The sequence below is a fragment of the Daktulosphaira vitifoliae genome, unplaced genomic scaffold, assembly GCF_025091365.1.
Source record: "Daktulosphaira vitifoliae isolate Bord-2020 unplaced genomic scaffold, ASM2509136v1 Scaffold_4, whole genome shotgun sequence".
Lineage (NCBI taxonomy): Eukaryota > Metazoa > Arthropoda > Insecta > Hemiptera > Phylloxeridae > Daktulosphaira > Daktulosphaira vitifoliae.
In genome coordinates, this window is record NW_026099575.1 from 24,398,138 (window position 1) to 24,416,363 (window position 18,226).

Genomic DNA, 18,226 nt, shown 5'->3' on the forward strand with positions numbered 1-18,226 from the left:
GCAGTTTTAACGAGAAAATTTGCCACGAACATTCTTTCTGTTTACAAGATGGGCTTAGGTAATTATTAAAAATAACAATCTCGAATATTTACTCATAAGATTACGATGAAAATATGCAAAGCCATTATGTTAATCGAAACCATCATTTTTATAATATTTTCAATAGTTAGTCGAATATTATAAAATCAAATTGATTTTCTATTATGAAGAATGACATTAATTTATTATTAACATTTATAGTTATTCGTTTCGATCGAAATTGAACTGATTTTTAGTTTAATGAACTTAATAAGCAAATTAATGTTCATTAAGTAACTCATTTTTTTTTAATGGTTTAAATTTTATATAAAAAAAATATTATATTACAATTGAAAAATGTTATTAGGAGACGTAAAAAAAATGCATAAATTTGAATTAAAATAAAAAAAGGATTTTTTATTGTAAATATAATAAAATAATTCCATTTATTTAAAAATAAGGACTTTTATAATTTATATGTCTCATAATTATTAACTTAAAATTTTTTTAAGGAACAAATGTTTCAAATCATAATTCGATTAAAAATATTTTTAATAAGTATTATTACAAAACAATATTTTATGTAATTATTTTTTAAGTTTTTGTATAAGATTTAGATACTTTATAAATGAGTATATATTATTTTATACTTCCCATTTAATAAAAAAAAATTATTTACTTTATCTAAATCAACTGGATTTTTTTCCTAGTTTTTCTTATAAAATATTGAAAAATTCTTAGCATATTAGAAAGAAAGCTAATTCTCTGAATTTTTTAATCTTGTCATGTGCATTCATTGTGTTTAGATGACGAAGAGCAGACTAACACGCACTTATATATCACCGATGATGATGATGATGATGATGACCAATGGTCCGATGATTCAACTGATAGCGAAATGGTTGATCAGAGCGATGAGGACTTAGTGTCACTCTACATACAAGTAAAAAAACCGATTGCGCGTCAAAATAAAACTCAAAGGGAATTAAAGAGATCGGCTGTTCGTCGTTTAGTCGAAGGACGTTATGTAAAATTATCACAATCGCCGGTGGCGATAAAGAATAATACAGATAAATTGTCATCTCCGTGGGAGAAAAACGATTTTTTCAAGGCCTACTGCGAATTCGATGATTTATCTTCAGGCGTCGACGACGACGAAGATTCTGCCGACCAGGATAATTATTACGTGGATTTTTTATCGAAAAATCTATCGAACAATGATTAATGCCAAATCGAATATTTTAACCTATCATTTAAACGTTTTTTTAAATTTTTAATTTCTATTGATTTTAACGAATTATATATAAAATATTGAAGCTAAATTATAGAGTTTGTCTAATATTATTTATTATAAAGTCAAATATGTATAGATTTGTTTTAATGATTTTAGTGATTTTACTTCAGTTAGGATACATATTTGTGCGAAGAAATCATCAGAAAGAACCTGAAACTTATTCCTAAAAAAATATACTGATGTACAAAGTTTCCCTGAGTTAAACAATAAAATATTTTATTTATAAAAAATACATAAATACTTGAAGTAATAATAATTTTAATAAAATATCCCGGAATTTAACTTTTTATTATCTAATTATTTTTCATAATTATAAAATTCAAGAATAATAAATTACCTTTATAAAATTAACAAAATAATATATAATAATAACTATAAAAAAACATTAAAAATTATGTTTGAATATTGAAAAAAAATTATAAAATATGTAAAAAAAAAAGCTTAAAATTGACTATGATTTTTGGGCTAACTTTTGTAATGGGTTTTTATTAATGAAATTTATATACCTATTAAGAATATATTATCTAAAATTAATTTTTCAGACAATATATCAATTTTATTTATTTAGTTGGAGGAGTTTCACATTTATATGGTTTATAAATTATATAAATATAATTTATATATCATACTTTGACTTAGAATTATATCTTAATTTCAAAAGTTATTTAACTAGTTATGATGTAGAATTATTATTCAAAAAAATAATTAAATAAAAAACATTAAATAAATCTTATTAACAAAACTTGTAAGTACATAAGAAATCACAATTTTTAAAATAAAAACGTAAACAAATTGTTATCATCATAATTATGGTTTGTTATATTAAAATCCAGTAAATTCTTTGTGCAATTGCGTTTCATGTGATCAGATTTATACTTGTATGGGTATAATTTTTATTGTAATGGAAATATTTCAAACGTTAATTTTATGTAGTAACTTTTTTATTACAAGCACGTTTTGAAAAATAATCACTAATGTTTGTGTTGGATATAAGAGTTGAGATTGATTTTCGAAAAACATATGGAACTGAATACTTAAAAAAATTATAGTATCAGTATTATACGTCCTACAAAAATCAAGCTGAACACTTATAGTTGACTTTCTTTAATTAAAACGTAGATATTTAGGTACTTAGTTATTCAAGTACTTGTAATGGAAAATTCACAAATATTTTGAAAATTATAATTGGTCACTCGGTTTGAAAGTAAAAAATAAAACCCAATTATAAATAGTATAGGTACTTCTAGAAAATTATAATACTATGATAAAGTTATTAGTAACAATATAATATAAACCTTAATCTACGACTGGCGTAATTTATAAAACAGATCAAAAAAATAGATACAGTTTACTTATAAATAACCCTTAGGTTTGTATGGTGGTCTATTGGAGACGATTATCAAACAATTTTTAACCGAATATAAGGTGATAAAAATTTACATAGCTTACATCGCACGTAATGCTATTAACATTGAGGTGTTAGATTTGTTTTGTTTTAGTGTTTTTTGCATTGAGTTCATGTGATTTATTAAATAAGATAAAATGCATTCTATGTGTAAAAATGGCACTGGAAAAAGGCGCCTACGAGAGACAAAACTTTTTAAAATCACAGACTCAACTTCAAAACAATTAAGATTAACAAACTTGTAAACATGTTAACACCAAGTGTTTTTTTTAAATTTATTTGTATTTATTATGTTATAAATATAAAAATATCAACAAGTTTTTTGTTTTTAGCAAAAATGAACATAATAAAAAAAAAAAATGAAAATTTTTATTTCAATATAGCTGTTTTATTGCTACTATAGATAACATGAGATTATGATCTTTTCCATAAATATGACACCGAGGAGTAATTTTTGAAAAGATTAAAAATACAAAATTAAATGATGAGAAAAAAAAAATCATCGAGGAATTAGGTGTGAATGGATAAAAATCTCAATGGATCCTTTTTTCTCATCCGACGCTGAAATGTACTAAAAAAATACTAAGATAACTTTTCCGAATTATTGACATTTAGTATATTTTTTTCTCATGATTACGTTTTCCCAGGTTATTTTCTATGTAAAAAACTAAAATTTGATACATTTGAATCCCCACAAAATTATCTACGATTTATTGGTAATTTAAATATTTAATCAAACAATTTTACTAATTTTAAGTCGAAACAATGAAGTAAATAGTTTTCACTGGCTTAGGGATGTTATTTACTTTGAAAAGGAAGGGTAAAATCGATCTGGTGTCTGAGCTGTTATCAGGTAGCTGTTGGGTCGTTTCCACTTACGTATATCCTCTAAATGACCTTTGATTGTATATTAACCGAACGAGTGATAATAGCATACTAGTAGTCCATCTTGGTTAAGTGTTTCATGTATTATTCAAGTCCCAATGATCAAATATAATGTTACTTGGGCAATAACATCTACACTCAAGTATGTTTAAATGCACAATGCTATAGTATAGGAACGCCGTATCAGTACACTTCATCAGAAAGTTAATGTAATCAAAAGATAATCCATACAAAACGGTAATTCGATCTAACAGAATTATTTATGTAAATCTACCTTATAATATTTGAATTGAACATACTAAAATCAAATTTTTATTTGATTTGTTGGAATTCAATTTAAATCGTATTCTTTATTTTGAGCTAAATTTTTAATTAATTAACAGTACACGTGTTACACGTGTTCGTAGTATTTATTCTTTTCGTTTATAAAATAGTTTGGCTAAATGATAACACTAGTTGCCTAGCAAATTTATGTTTGTTTAAATCATAACAAATGTGTAAAAATTTTTAAATTGAATTTCGTGTGCAACAATATGCATTAAAATTGCCACTACTCGGTTAGACCGTCGAACTAAATGAGTATGCACAAATGGTACACATATCCTTATAATATATGAATTGAACATACTAAAATCAAATTTTTATTTGATTTGTTGGAATTCAATTTAAAAATTATGTTTGAATATTGAAAATAAACTGAATGATTTTTTTTTCATTTTATACCATTTTTTTAAAGTCTAACACTTAACCTGATCACCAGGGGAATTTAAAATAGCAGCTTTTTTAGGAAAACTTACTTTTTCAACTTAATTTTTGAAAATGTTCTGGAAATACTGCACATCCTTTAAAAATATATCAAATTAAAGCTTATATTACGCACTATAAGTTTAAAAAAATATGTCCTGACATCTTTTCTTCTGTAAAAAAAATCTCTTAACCAGCTTTCTCCATACAAACAATTAAAATCATCCATATATAATATTTTTAAAGTATTTATTGTCGAATTATTTAATATTATTCCATAACTAAGTTCTGGTAATTAAAAAAAAATTTTTTAGTCAAATTTAATTCTTTGACCGACCCCAAGTAGTTGGGATTAAGGTGAAAAAAAGAAGAAGAGTCAAATTTAATTATTTATACAAAAAATTATTATAAATATCATAAGCATCGAAGAGAAGTTTGACAGTGATTTCAGTCACTGCTCAGTATTTAAAACTTGGACTCAACATTTGTGAAAAGCAGGGCAATTTTTGTAAGCTATTTTATAAATTTATTATCAAAACTTGTATTAATTAAAGAGTATTTAAAAATTAAAAAATTGAGAGGCAAAAATATTTAAATTTGAATTGACAAATTTTTCTAATCACTTTAAGTTGATTATGAACAAAAAAGTCATGGAAATATCATAATGCCGACTTTTTTACACACATGGCTATATGAAAAGCACAATAACATCCATTATTTTGTTCTTTAATTGTTAATACTCGTGAATGGACAGTAATCATGAAATATTAAAAAACAGAATATGAAGCTCTACCATGTGTAAAATATATCAAATGTCGTTATAACCTAACTGCATGAGTAACTTACGCTGGATAACAAATAATACTATATGCGTTATGTCGTGTAGCTTAATCTGTGAATATTGTGCAAATAGCCCTTAACATGTCGTGGTATCCGCAGAGTATCATCGACACATAACAGTAGAGTACCACCTTGGACGAGTACCTTAGAAGTCAATCGACCACCGCAGTGCGCGGACAACGATGACTATAAAACGGAAATAATTAAAATATAGTTAAGCCACCATACTCTAATTATTTCTTTCTGATTACATGAATTATGCCTAACGTAGCTGTGCGCAGGTGAACTCATGCAGTTAACTTATTTACAATTGCTCTAAATTTTACTATCAATAATATTGTGTTATTATAAATTTGTCTATTGTAAACAAATTTATTCTATGCAATAAATAAAAACAAACTTACTTATAGTGAATGATCAAAACAACTTGCTTTATTAAGAAAATAACTCATAACAAAAAAATTAAACAAATATGAAATATAGAAGAAAGGGGATATCTGCTGCGTCCTTCTTCTTCTAGTTGGTTCTGAACACTGACGTCGTTGAGACTACAAGCAACCCTCATTACCTCTCAGCCTGGTAGGTAGTACCGATCCCTTCTGTGACGCTAAGCAGTTGGTCAACCGGTCCGAACTACCTGCCTCTCTGTTCGCCAACATTAATATACAGTAGAAGTCCAATAATACGACATCCAACAGTCCGGAATGCCAGATAGTCCGGCATCGCTCCGGAAAATTGTAAAAATTTTGGTTTTCTCCAAAAAAATGCCTTTAAAGCAAATAAAAACGATCAAGGGGTTATTCGAAATTTTAAATGCTTTTATGGAAGGTCTTTTATTCAAGGCCTATTAAATGCCGACTGTGACGTGACTGATTTTCAAAAAAAGTTTACAGTAAAAGATGCCGTCTATGCTATTACACTGTCTTGGAACCAGGTAAAAAATACAACACTCCAAAAATTCTGGAGAAAACTTTGGCCAGCTGCAAACCCTGTACCTGGCCTAACTCTACAGATTGATGAGAAAGAAAACAATCAAGACGCTCTGACCAAAGTTGTGGATATCGTTAAAAGTGCTGACAATCCCTTGAAAACCTGTCTGAAGATGAGGCAGAAGAGTGGCTTCAAATCGACGAGAATGAGCCTGTTGAACAAGAACTAACCGATGAGGACATTATCAATAGTGTCGTAAACCCTCAGCCTACTCCAAATCTTTTTTAAGTTTTTTAATTCCTCATATGTCCAAATTGATTTTTTATCTTCTAAGTTTTCTAAAAATATACTAGCTGTCCCTTTTAAAAATATTGACAAAAATTTTATTTTATCACTCTCATTCCATCTATTTATTTCACTTGCCTTTTCATACTGCCTGAAAAATTTTCTTATGTCCTCAGTACCCGAAAAATAATCTGGTTTCATCAACCAAGATCGGTTATTAGACTCCATACTTGTAATATTTGAATTTATTGTTTCTATGCAATTAGTTAATGAAAGTAAGTCCAAAATTTTTCCCTCTGTTAAGTTATTACGATTATCCGGTGTTTGTTCTTCTTTAAAAGTTCTATTTAAATCGTCTATATCTTCATAAAAATGTTCTTTACCTGAACCCTCTAATTTATTTTGATCACCCGACGAAGCGTTTTTAATATTATTATAAAAATGATCCGGTTTTGTAATATCGCTAGTATTCGCGTAAGAATGATTTTTTTCTTCAATAAGGATGTCTGATACCTTTTCACCTATACTTTCAAATTTACCTTCTACACTTAGTTCTACGTTACTCTCTACGATTATTAGTTTATCATTAGAAGAGGCATAAATAACTTGCTCAATTTCAGCTGGACTTAAGTTAGGTTTTATATCTGACAGTTTAAGTTGCGCTCTAAAGTATCTAGCTAAACGTGTTCTTAAGTCATTTACGTTTCCTAATTCGTCTAAGTTTTTACTTTTACACAAATTTATAAGATCATCTTTTTTTAATGAATATATATCACTAATTTTGTTTAATTTAANTTGAATATACAGGGTGATTTTTTTATCATAACCCACTCAATTACTAACAGAATAATAATAATTAAAATTTTTTTTTTATTATTACCTTTAGTTACACAATATTCTTCAATTATTAACTATGTAATACTTTTTAAGTTCATCCCTTATGACTGGTAAGGGTGTCAACTTTGTTTTTATCAATGGTAACACATATTTTTAATTTAATAAAATGTTTGAGTTTTTAATCCAATAGTAAATGGCATTTTAATTTTTAATGAAACTTAATTTGCTTATTAGATATAAATATTTAAAGATTCAAATTTTTGAGTTAATATATAGGTATAATCACAAGGGATTACAAATACAGGTAGCTAATTGGTTTTTTATGACATTGCTGTCACAGTCACGAATTGTTTATTATCAATTATGACTACCAATAGATATACTTTTTGTATTGTCAGTTAGTGTATTTATAAACTCACAACAATGTACCTTACTATCATTGATGATAACAATTCTGTGTACCTGCTAATATCGATGTCATAAAAAATCCATTAGCTACCTGTATTTGTAAACCCTTGTGTATTATACCTATATATTAACTCAAAAATTTGAAACTTTAAATATTTATATCTAATAAGCAAATTAAGTTTCATTAAAATTCAAATGCCATTTACTATTGGATTAAAAACTCAAACATTTTATTAAATTAAAAATATGTGTTACCATTGATAAAAACAAAGTTCACACCCTTACCAGTCATAAGGGATGAACTTAAAAAGTATTACATAGTTAATAATTGAAGAATAATGTGTAACTAAAGGTAATAATAAAAAAAAAAATTTTAATTATTATTATTCTGTAAGTAATTGAGTGGGTTATGATAAAAAAATCACCCTGTATATCACTAATTTTGTTTAATTAAAATTTTTGAATTTCATTAATATTCATAATAAATCATAATAATTAAGTAATCAAATTAATATTCTAGAAAGTCGAAATTAATTTTTATTTAAATTATTGAACTTTTTTTTCTCTTTTTTATTATTAAAAAAAAAAAAATAAGATGTTTATGTAAAAAAAAATTTGTATAATTATAAAATTAAATTAAAACTTAGATCTTTTAAAAATGTGTAAATGGTTTTTTGTTTTTGTGGTCAGTTCAATAAATAGGTCAGTCAATTGTGATATTCCGTCGTCAAAAATATTAATGAGTTCCTGGGCAGAAAATATTATGTCAAAAACAAATGTATCTAATTCTGAATTAGTATTATCCCCAAAAATTTCTTTTAATTTCTCCTCTATGTCCTCAATATTACTCATACTATAGACATATGAGAAATTATACATACACACACAAAATTTTTTTTTTCTTCTGGGGAGATTTTTAAATTACTAAATTTAATAATTAAATAAAATTATTATATATAAATATATTTTGCACTAACCTTGGGTGTTCCGGTTAAATGTTTCAAGTAATCCTTGTATTGTAGTGATCGACGGATCAACTTATTGACGCGAAATTACACGCACACACAAATTTCGATGTTACAAAAAAACTTCGAGGGGTCGTGTTGGTACGAACCTCGAGTTGGGCTCCAATTTAAGTTGTAGGTCGGTAGTGCTCCAACGTAGACACAAAAGTTTAACACAAATTAATTAATGTTCTTATATATATATATATATCGACGACGAGTTCGTCGTTCGAGCTCTTCTTGAGTCTTCCCGTTGGATAAACTGATCAGCCCCAATCTCTCTATTTAGTGGACTACTAAAGGGGTAGAGTTTAGACCCGTCAGCACAGTCTAGCTCAAAAGTAGCAGACTGAAGGGTGGCTCCTTGTCAGCCACCAGCACAACTACCTTTTTACTATACCCACTAAAGGACGGTTAAGCCCAAACACTAGCCAGCTCGTACACTAATTATTAAGATTGACTAAAGGACCAGCAGTCCAACCTAGACTCTAGCCGCACACACACACACAAATTCCAAGAACACGATGAATATAAAATATTTGCGCTAAGCCCAGATTTTTAAATAGTTATTTTATTTACGAAATGTATCAAACACAAAGTCAAATATAATATAATAATTTAACACAAAAATTAATTAAATCTTATAAAAAAAATATAAAGTTATTCTTACATCAACGACCTAACCCGTAACTCGACGTTTCTTCGACAAAACGTCCAGTCTCGTCTCGCCCAGTATCGTTCACCTATACTTTTCATGTTTCCCTTTTATATTCTTTTTCCCACCATTATTAATTTGCTTACCCTGCATTTCCCTTTTATATGGAATTATTATATTGCTTAAGAGTTCAAAAATTGCTTACTACTATTGTAAAGCTTATATTATACTAAAATCGACGTAATTCAATACTTCCTCATCTAATTACTACAATACTGTATAATAATTATAATAATTATTCAGTTTACAAATAAAATCGAAATATTGTGTAATAAATGCTTTTGTATCCATTGAAACAGTGAAAACTATTACAATTTTTGTTAGATACCAGTTTTTTTTATAACAGAATGTTGTTTAATTTTTATATTTTTGAATTTAAAATGATTAATAAATAATTTTTTAAATTCATAAAATTGTTTTACAACACAACTAATTTATTAAGACACGTTAACAATGATTTATACAACTGCGAGAAAACAAATAGAAAAGTTAGAAATGAATAATAATCATAAAATAACAATTGTGTAATAGAAACACAAATTTATGTTTTTATTATAAAAAGTATTTACAAAAAAATAAATGAATAATAAAAAATAAATCAAATAATGAAAATATACAACAAATAAAAAAAATAACTGGTTTATCATTTATTTATTATAATTACCAAAAATGTAAATAACAAGTGTATACTTGTCTGAATGTATCATTAAAGATAAAAGTGTCATCCTGCACTTTTTGCTGCCGCAAAATATAAGAGTTGGTGAATTTGTTATAGTTCAAAATCATTAATTACTTTGATACGATCACATTTGCATGTGCCCATATCTCTGTCTCCCATAACATCATTGTACCGTTTAATAGACATATACAGAGTGTTCAGTAAGTCAGGAAACGGGTTTCTATTGTTCTCATTGTTTGTAACAATTAAAACAATAGAAACCCGTTTCCTGACTTACTGAACACCCTGTATATATATATTATTAACACAGTAACATACAACAATACCAACAAGAGGGCAGACTGCACACATAAACACTTTTGCAATTCACGGCCAATGTGCCATAATAAGATATCCCTATCGACAGTTGACATTTTACCATCTTCGCGATCACTACTTTTGTTTGATAATTAACTTAACCTTTCGACTCCGTATATAGAGAGTGTGTGTGTCGCCGTCAGCCCCCTGTTGGATTATATCATCTCTAGGTGTCCAGCAGGTTGTATCATCTATTTAATATTTCAATTGCTTAATAAATATTTATTTATATCGTTGTTAACCTAAAGTGTTATATATATATATTGTAGGGAATATAAATGAAATAGGAAACTTCAGTACCTTAGGTAGATATAGCCTAGCCAGCTATCTCCCGTTGGTCCCTTAGAATACTGTCGATGGGCGTTTAGACTCAACCCCTAAATAGCGACGTAACAACTTGAAGTCAAAATCTGTAACAGTCTATTTTGAAGTCGAGATTAATAATGGTCTATATCAGTTGAATCGCAAAATTTGATCATGTCGAGTATTAATTATGTTTTCTTTTTTGACTGAAAAGTTATATATTAGTTTGTTTGAGTTTTAAATTAATGTTATTTAATCTACAAAAAAATGTGGTGATGGAATCCAGTTTTCCATTGATAAAGTTATTCTGTATTACTATGTTGTTATTAAAGTATTTTCCTAGTTTGAACAACTAAAAAATTAATTGAAAAATATTAACTGATGTTATATGTATTGTGTATGAAATAGAAACTTACTTCATTTCGATCAGCACTTTTAAGTATGTGTGTTACGTTGGGAGCAATATTTCGGGGCAATTCAAAGATCGTTTGACCGCCACCTTCGTATTCACACACATATTTTTCTCCAAACTGTATGTTTTATGGTTTTGTTACGACGGTCCTCCCCATGGAGGTAAAGTGACAATGACTTCAGCTTTATATTTCTTTAGGTCTTTAGCTTAAGTGTTTCAGTAATAATATTGTGTTCTATATAGGAAAACATAAACTATCATTTCTAAGTTAGATGTAGTTACAACTTCAAAAGGGCGAGGAATTAATATTAGAAATATAGCTAAAGAAGAAAAATTAGTTACATTAGAGTGGCCNTAAATCGGACCATTTCCCTATATTCGAGGGGGGTTCAAATCTAAAAAATGCATGTAAAAAGTAGAACTTTTTCAACTTAAATTTTGAAAGTGTTCCGGAAGGTCTGANCCAATATGATATTGGGGTTGTTGTGTCATTTGGTCGTTTAATACCTGAAGACATAATTAACACATACTGAACCCAATGCCGATTGAAAATTTAATTAAATTTGTTTAATAATTAATTTTAAGTAATTGACAATAGCTTTATTCAATGAATATATTAATACGGTTTGTAACATTATATTAATTACATTTTATATTCAAAATAACACATCTTATTAAACAAATTTGATAATTATTGGCCAATTTTAAAACATTTTTTGTTATATTAATTGGCTTAAATAAAAAGTAAACAAGACTTTTTTTGCTTAAATAAGAGCAATATTGTCGTTTAAATCGACACCGTTTGGTGATTTTATGCTTAAGTTTTGTTCCGTGATAAATTAGTCAGCATATATATTAAAAAATCTTTAAATCTTATATTTTTCTCTAAGTATAACTTAAAAATTTCAAGTTTTGAGAGCATACATTTATAAAAAAAATGGATTCAGATTTGTTTTTCGTGATAACGACGTTGGTAATATATTTTATAATTCCGATTCAAGTAATCAAAGATATTATGTCTATTGCCCTGGCAGTTGTGTCACTGCAGACATTTTTGGAAATGAAACTTTCTAAGAAGAAAAATACTTTAACTAAAACAGTAGAACCTATAACGAATACTCGCACGGATTTGACTACACATCCTATTAATTTGGAGTTACCTACTATGACAAATAATTCAATTTTAGAACAGTCACCTAGCGAAGATAAAATTACACTAACTCCGATTATTGAAAACGAAAAAGAGCCCTCTAAAACATCTATAAAGAAAATTACAATAATAGATGATTCATTGAACATGGACAAAACATCGTCAAAAAAAAATCTTTCAACTCTACCGTCTAAAATATTTCCAGAAAATAATATTACAACACATTACACTAACAATTCATTATTCAATAACGAAATTGAATCTGTTAAAAACCTAAACTCAGAAATTATTACACAAATTGAAAAAGAACCCACCAACACATCTACAGACACTTCCGTATTGGCTAATAATTATTTTAACACGGACATGTCACAGTCTCCAAACAATCTTCTAACTCAACCGTTTAAAATATGTTCGGGAAATATTAAAGAATCACCTCATGAAAACAACACTTTTATATTACTGTCAAAAAGGAATTTTGAAAATGAATCTAACAAAAATTCAGATACCAAAACTAAGACATCGTATAATTTTTCTACTGTATCTAAATCAGCCACTAAAGTGAGTAATATTCACTAAGTATTTAAACAATTAATATGCATTTTTCAACCATCAACAAATTGCTGTTGTTATATTATAAATAGTTGTTTGATAATTTCATTCTAATTAATTTTTTTATAGCAAGGAATTCTTAAAAAAATTGAAAATTATGATAATAATTCAGCAAAAAATATAGCCAATATTAGATTAATAGATACATATCAAGAGAAGTCTGTACGATTTCATAAAAATACTGAAGTGAAACACTTTAAGTATGTTTTAAATTGAAAAAAAATTAATTATTATTTTCATATAATAAAAATTGATCACTTGTTGCTAATACTATATTTAAAATTAGAATTATAAAATATATCAATTTAGAACTAAAAAATATTTAACTCAGAAAGCCACAAAAATACTAATAGAGCATGTTTTTTCAATCGGCGTTGGGTTCAGTATGTGTTAAGCATTAGTAATGATAATATTTTTTCCGAAATACATATTCGCATTTTTTTTGTAATTTTTATGGCTTTTTAAGTTAAATATTTTTAGTATTATTAGTTTTAAATAATATTTTCAATTTTTAAATTTTAGTTTAAACTATTTGATTAATATTTGTATATCGATTAGTAATAAGACCAAATCAAATGTTTGTTATTAAACCCAATTTTTAAAAATCTTTTCAATGTAGGAGACATTCAAAATATTTTGTAAGTTATTCTTTTTGTAATTTCAAATTTACGGCATTAAAGAAAAGAAATACTTTATGTTATAATTTAGTTAAAGATCTAATTTTTATTTTATTTTTTAGCTGTAATTTGAGTTTAACAAAACAAGTAAAAAAATATCAATGGCGTCGCCAAAATTATAATTGGACGAAGTATTAAATAAACTTATAGCCAAAATGAAGTAATTAAGCAATTACATTAAATCAATAAAAATTTGCTGTATTTTTTGATATTAATTTCTTATTGTTTTAAAAGTATCTTTTTATTTTTATCCTTTTTAATGAATGTCCAATTTTGTTTTTGTAATAAACACATATGATACAGGAAAACTATTTTTTATTAATAATTTAAATTTTTGGTAAAGTTAAGTAATTCATTATTTCAAATTAGATAAGTCTAATTATTTATTTTTAAATTAAAAATGTATCATATAAATTTAATTAAACATTTATAAATCATTTACAATTTTTTTTACAGCTATTTTAACAAAAAAAAAAAAATGTCGAGACTAAATCAATTGTTTATATTTAATTAATAAATACAAGTAGCGTAGAAAAATTTGTAACTTAAGCTAATGAATTTATTTTTTTTTTGAGTAAACAACTACTTAGTGGTATTTTAGTTTTCATATTTCTTATATTTTTGGACCAATGCTACACCTATTTTGACAAATATTCTATCAAACCAAAAGTCTACAGAGATATCCACACAAATACGACTGCTGAAACCGAAGAAAACATTTTTGAGAATAATACACCTGACAATTCCATTGAAACTAACCTAATAGTTTTTAGATTTATAAGTATAATATAGAAATAAATAAATATTTTAGTTTTTTTAACCCCCCTGTATAAGTGGAAATGGTTTGATATTTTAAAAAAAGTATATCAGATGAAAGAAATATATTAAGTACTTATAAAAAAATATCGTATTCATCCATTTATTTTTAAAAAAGTTATAGAAATATAAAATTCAAAAAATTAAATATGAAATTAATATTTTCAACACAAAAAAAAACTACAGATGTATATGCACAATTGAAACATTTAAATTTTACACAAGGTATTGGGAATATTTTTACTAACAATGATAATATATTACTTTAATAATATCTGGTCCAGTAAAAAAGTTAAAATCATAATTTTCTAGCGGATTTTACTCATTTAAGTGAAATGAGAAAAATATATTTAATTATATAGGGTATTGTCTTCAACAATGTCCCATGAGAGCTAAGAAAAAGTAGTAACAGACCATAAAAAGAAATAAAATAATCAATCATGGTAAAATTAATACCTTCTTGGCTTCTTATCAAAGCTATAAAAAGTGATTTAATCACAATTTTATGATTAATTTAAATAAATTATTAGATCTTTAATGATAGCATTTTAATTACGAAATAGTTGACATTTTTTAGAAACTTTAAAGAAATAATACACCACATTGGTTAACATATAAACAGAAACAATTGTGTATAATAAGTACATATAATTAGTACTTAAATATAACAATAATTTTATTTACTTCAAAAAATTTCTAACAATATAAAAAATCATCAACAATAAAATATCTTTTGAAATTTTTTTTTAATAAGTTTCTTAATCTAGTAATTCAGTCACAAATTTTCTTTCTTTTTCAGGTTTTTTACTTACAAACCCGCTATAAAAATCATAACCAATCATTGTTTTATGTCCAGATAGTTTTACTTGTCCAACCAAAATAAACCCACCTATTCCACCACACTTAACAATAAGTGTACGTTTCTTTTTATCACATAATATTGAACCTGGTTCTACTGAATCATTGAAATTTTTAATATGATGAAGACAGCTAATTTTGTACAAGTTGATCTGTTTTCCTTGCCATGTGGTTGTTAATGGATATAAACCATCAAGAGCTCGAAACTTATCATACAACACTTTTGAATCTGATGTTTTCCAATTAACAATAGCCATGGACTTAACAACTTTAGGAGCTGAAATATAATATATATATATTTAATAATTCATATAGTTATTTATTATAACTGCAACTGAAAATATATATAACATTTACTGCTGTTTCATATATGTATTATAAATGTAATTATTTTAAACTTTGTACTAAGAATGATAAGTACTATCTAAATATAAAATAGTAAATTATGTCATCAATAGATTAATAGATTTTAGTTCAAAAAAATTAACTTTAGAGGAGAGTGTAAAATAATTTAAAACTAAATCTAATGATAAATTACAATTTTGTTTTTATATTTTGCCATCATGGCTTTGATGGGTATATCACCATATATATGTGTATGTTATTTATATTATTATATTTATTATAATTAGAAGACTGTAAAATATTTTTTTATTAAAAGATACATCTTTTGTTATTCTTAAAGTTATATTATATAGTTAAATGTTATTTTAAATGTATAAAATAACTATAGTTCATTTAATTTAAATATAATATTTTCATTTATATACATGTTTATTCCCAGAATTACTTATTGATATCTTCAGAAAAATAAATAATATAACTATTTTATAGTTTACCATAAGTTATACCAAATTTAGGTTGAGGTACTGCATACTTTAAATTTTTTCTAAGTTCTTTAAAACATTCCACTAATAAATTTCCACCCATTTCAGCTAATTTTTCTTTAAGTTGTTTAGCCATTTCATGCTGGTCAATTGCACAACTATGCTGTCGTACTATTTCACCAACATCAAACCTAAAGCAATATACCCTAATGTTAAAATATATTTTTTTAATTTTTTTAAATTTATTTACTTATTTGGGTGAATTTTCATAATTGTAACGCCAGATACCAAATCCCCATTTAAAATTGTATAAACTATAGGTGCAGCACCTCGCCATCTAGGCAAAAGACTAGCATGTACATTAATCATTCCACTGTAAAAAAAAATTTGTTAATTTTATGCCATATAAAAATTTTATAAGTGTATTTTAATGTACTGAACTTTGTATTTTTCTACTTACAGGGGAAATAAATTAATTATTTCTTCAGGTATTAAACGACCAAATGACACAACAACCCCAATATCATATTGTTTTTCTAATTGTACTTTACTCACAGGCCACTCTAATGTAACTAATTTTTCTTCTTTAGCTATATTTCTAATATTAATTCCTCGCCCTTTTGAAGTTGTAACTACATCTAACTTAGAAATGATAGTTTGTGTTTTCCTATATAGAACACAATATTATTACTGAAACATAATAAAATTTTATGATAAAAATATTAAAGGATGATTACATTTTAGCAGACAATAATTGAAGGCTTTTAGCAGAAAAATCATCATTCCCAAAAAATAATATACGCCAGGGAGGTCCTTTAGAATTATATTTACTTCTAATAACAGAAGTTGTATGAAGATAACATGAATTTTTTAACAAGCAAAAAATTGTTTTATAAATTTTATTTCTTCTAAATTTAAAAAAAAATGTGGCACTAAACATTATAGTAAAATAATAAATTAAACATATCTACACAATTTCCAATAATTAAAAATTGGCTATTCTAGAAATTATTTTAATTTTACGTTGCACATTAAGTTAAATATAGAAGTCTAAAAATTATTATATACGTGAGTTCAACTTTGGGATCGGTTAAGAATGAAAAAATGGAAGATAATATAGTTCTGATAACATAATTGATGATATAACTGATATGATTTAAACTGATAAAAAGTGTTACAGTTAGGATCGTCGTTCATATTTTAAAAATACAAGTATTCTCTTTAATGTGGAATTAATTTTTTTGTTAAATAAATAGTACTTTTTTTTTTATTTGATCATTTTTATTTTTTTTTGGAATTAATAAAATATTTGTTAATGTAATTTATTTTTTATTTTTCTAACAAAAATAATGGTTGAATTAATAAAACTATGTTTCATTTAACAAAAAGTTTATTGCACTATGATATAGTATATTTTGATAATTTGTTGAATTTACCACAGTATTTTTTTTTTCAGTGTGATTATATAAACAACTCCCATTTCGGCCATAAAACAAATAAATAAATAACTCTATCACAATTATCTTATGGTATTTTGATATATGTTAGGGTATACATTGGCAGGATAGATATCAAAATCACCCAAGGTAATAATATTTTTGTTACCAAATACGGTCATACTTCAATTAAGTTGAATAGTAAAAATTTCTAGTACATATATTCTCTAGTGTGGTCCTTAATTTTCAATATTAGATGTTTATCAATAGTATACCTTAAATTGGTTCACACATTTAAAAAACCCAGCACAGGGGGGTCGCGGCACAGTGGTGACGTGGCATAGATGGATCAAGTATAATGATATCTGACAGTAATTAAAATCACTATAAAAAAAAAACGCTTCGATGCAAATCTTTAGATAGTGTTTAATTTTAAAAAATTGGTGGATTATTCCAAAAGCTACATGATCTGCTAGTTCATTATTAATATCCTAATTAAGATAAAGTATGTCGAATGAAAAAGGGATTATTAAAAAATATTATTTCTCATAAAAAAATTGTGTTGATCCATACACTTTTCAATAAGTTATAGCATTATAAAGTTAAAAAAAAAAAAAAAAACCCAGCACAGGGGGGTCGCGGCACAGTGGTGACGTGGCATAGTTGGATCAAGTATAATGATATCTGACAGTGATTAAAATCACTATCAAAAAAAAACGCTTCGATGCAAATCT

General features: G+C 26.0%; 3 protein-coding genes across 9 annotated transcripts; 2 read left to right on the forward strand and 1 right to left on the reverse strand.

Moving 5' to 3' along the window:
* The first annotated feature begins 6 nt into the window (after window positions 1-6).
* LOC126905210 (uncharacterized) lies at window positions 7-1,264 on the forward strand. Its single transcript, XM_050684724.1, has 2 exons — window positions 7-58; window positions 825-1,264. Exons 1-2 carry the CDS (start codon window positions 49-51, stop codon window positions 1,241-1,243), a joined length of 429 nt encoding a protein of 142 aa, XP_050540681.1. The 5' UTR covers window positions 7-48; the 3' UTR covers window positions 1,244-1,264.
* Window positions 1,265-10,334: 9,070 nt separating this feature from the next.
* Window positions 10,335-17,152, reverse strand: LOC126905203 (methionyl-tRNA formyltransferase, mitochondrial-like). 7 transcript variants are annotated; one of them, XR_007703894.1, is made up of 7 exons: window positions 16,794-17,145; window positions 16,517-16,723; window positions 16,307-16,429; window positions 16,069-16,262; window positions 15,261-15,506; window positions 11,121-11,351; window positions 10,335-11,056 (listed from the first exon to the last, which is right to left on the reverse strand). XR_007703894.1 is itself a non-coding variant. In XM_050684714.1 (6 exons), exons 1-6 carry the CDS (start codon window positions 16,994-16,996, stop codon window positions 14,227-14,229), a joined length of 999 nt encoding a protein of 332 aa, XP_050540671.1. In that variant the 5' UTR covers window positions 16,997-17,145; the 3' UTR covers window positions 14,093-14,226. The 7 variants fall into 7 exon arrangements, 6 of the variants coding, with proteins under 6 accessions (XP_050540671.1, XP_050540670.1, XP_050540672.1 ...); XM_050684714.1 differs by lacking the exons at window positions 10,335-11,056; window positions 11,121-11,351 and adding an exon at window positions 14,093-14,252; XM_050684713.1 differs by lacking the exons at window positions 10,335-11,056; window positions 11,121-11,351 and adding an exon at window positions 14,093-14,255.
* On the forward strand, window positions 11,596-13,844 carry LOC126905205 (uncharacterized). The gene is made up of 3 exons (XM_050684717.1): window positions 11,596-12,827; window positions 12,948-13,078; window positions 13,618-13,844. The coding sequence occupies exons 1-3, from the start codon at window positions 12,054-12,056 to the stop codon at window positions 13,691-13,693; spliced, it is 981 nt and encodes a 326-aa protein (XP_050540674.1). The 5' UTR covers window positions 11,596-12,053; the 3' UTR covers window positions 13,694-13,844.
* Window positions 17,153-18,226: the final 1,074 nt, after the last annotated feature.

What these genes read in the sequence shown, in the direction of transcription:
- LOC126905205 (XM_050684717.1), top strand. Translation starts at nt 12,054, where the DNA reads ATGGATTCAGATTTGTTTTTCGTGATAACGACGTTGGTAATATATTTT. An exon ending in TATCTAAATCAGCCACTAAA is followed by an intron (nt 12,828 to 12,947) that starts GTGAGTAATATT and finishes ATTTTTTTATAG; the next exon opens with CAAGGAATTCTTAAAAAAAT. An exon ending in ACTGAAGTGAAACACTTTAA is followed by an intron (nt 13,079 to 13,617) that starts GTATGTTTTAAA and finishes TTTATTTTTTAG; the next exon opens with CTGTAATTTGAGTTTAACAA.
- LOC126905203 (XM_050684709.1), bottom strand. Translation starts at nt 16,996, where the DNA reads ATGTTTAGTGCCACATTTTTTTTTAAATTTAGAAGAAATAAAATTTAT. An exon ending in ATAATTAATTTATTTCCCCT is followed by an intron (nt 16,430 to 16,516) that starts GTAAGTAGAAAA and finishes TTTTTTTTACAG; the next exon opens with TGGAATGATTAATGTACATG. An exon ending in ATGAAAATTCACCCAAATAA is followed by an intron (nt 16,263 to 16,306) that starts GTAAATAAATTT and finishes TTTTAACATTAG; the next exon opens with GGTATATTGCTTTAGGTTTG.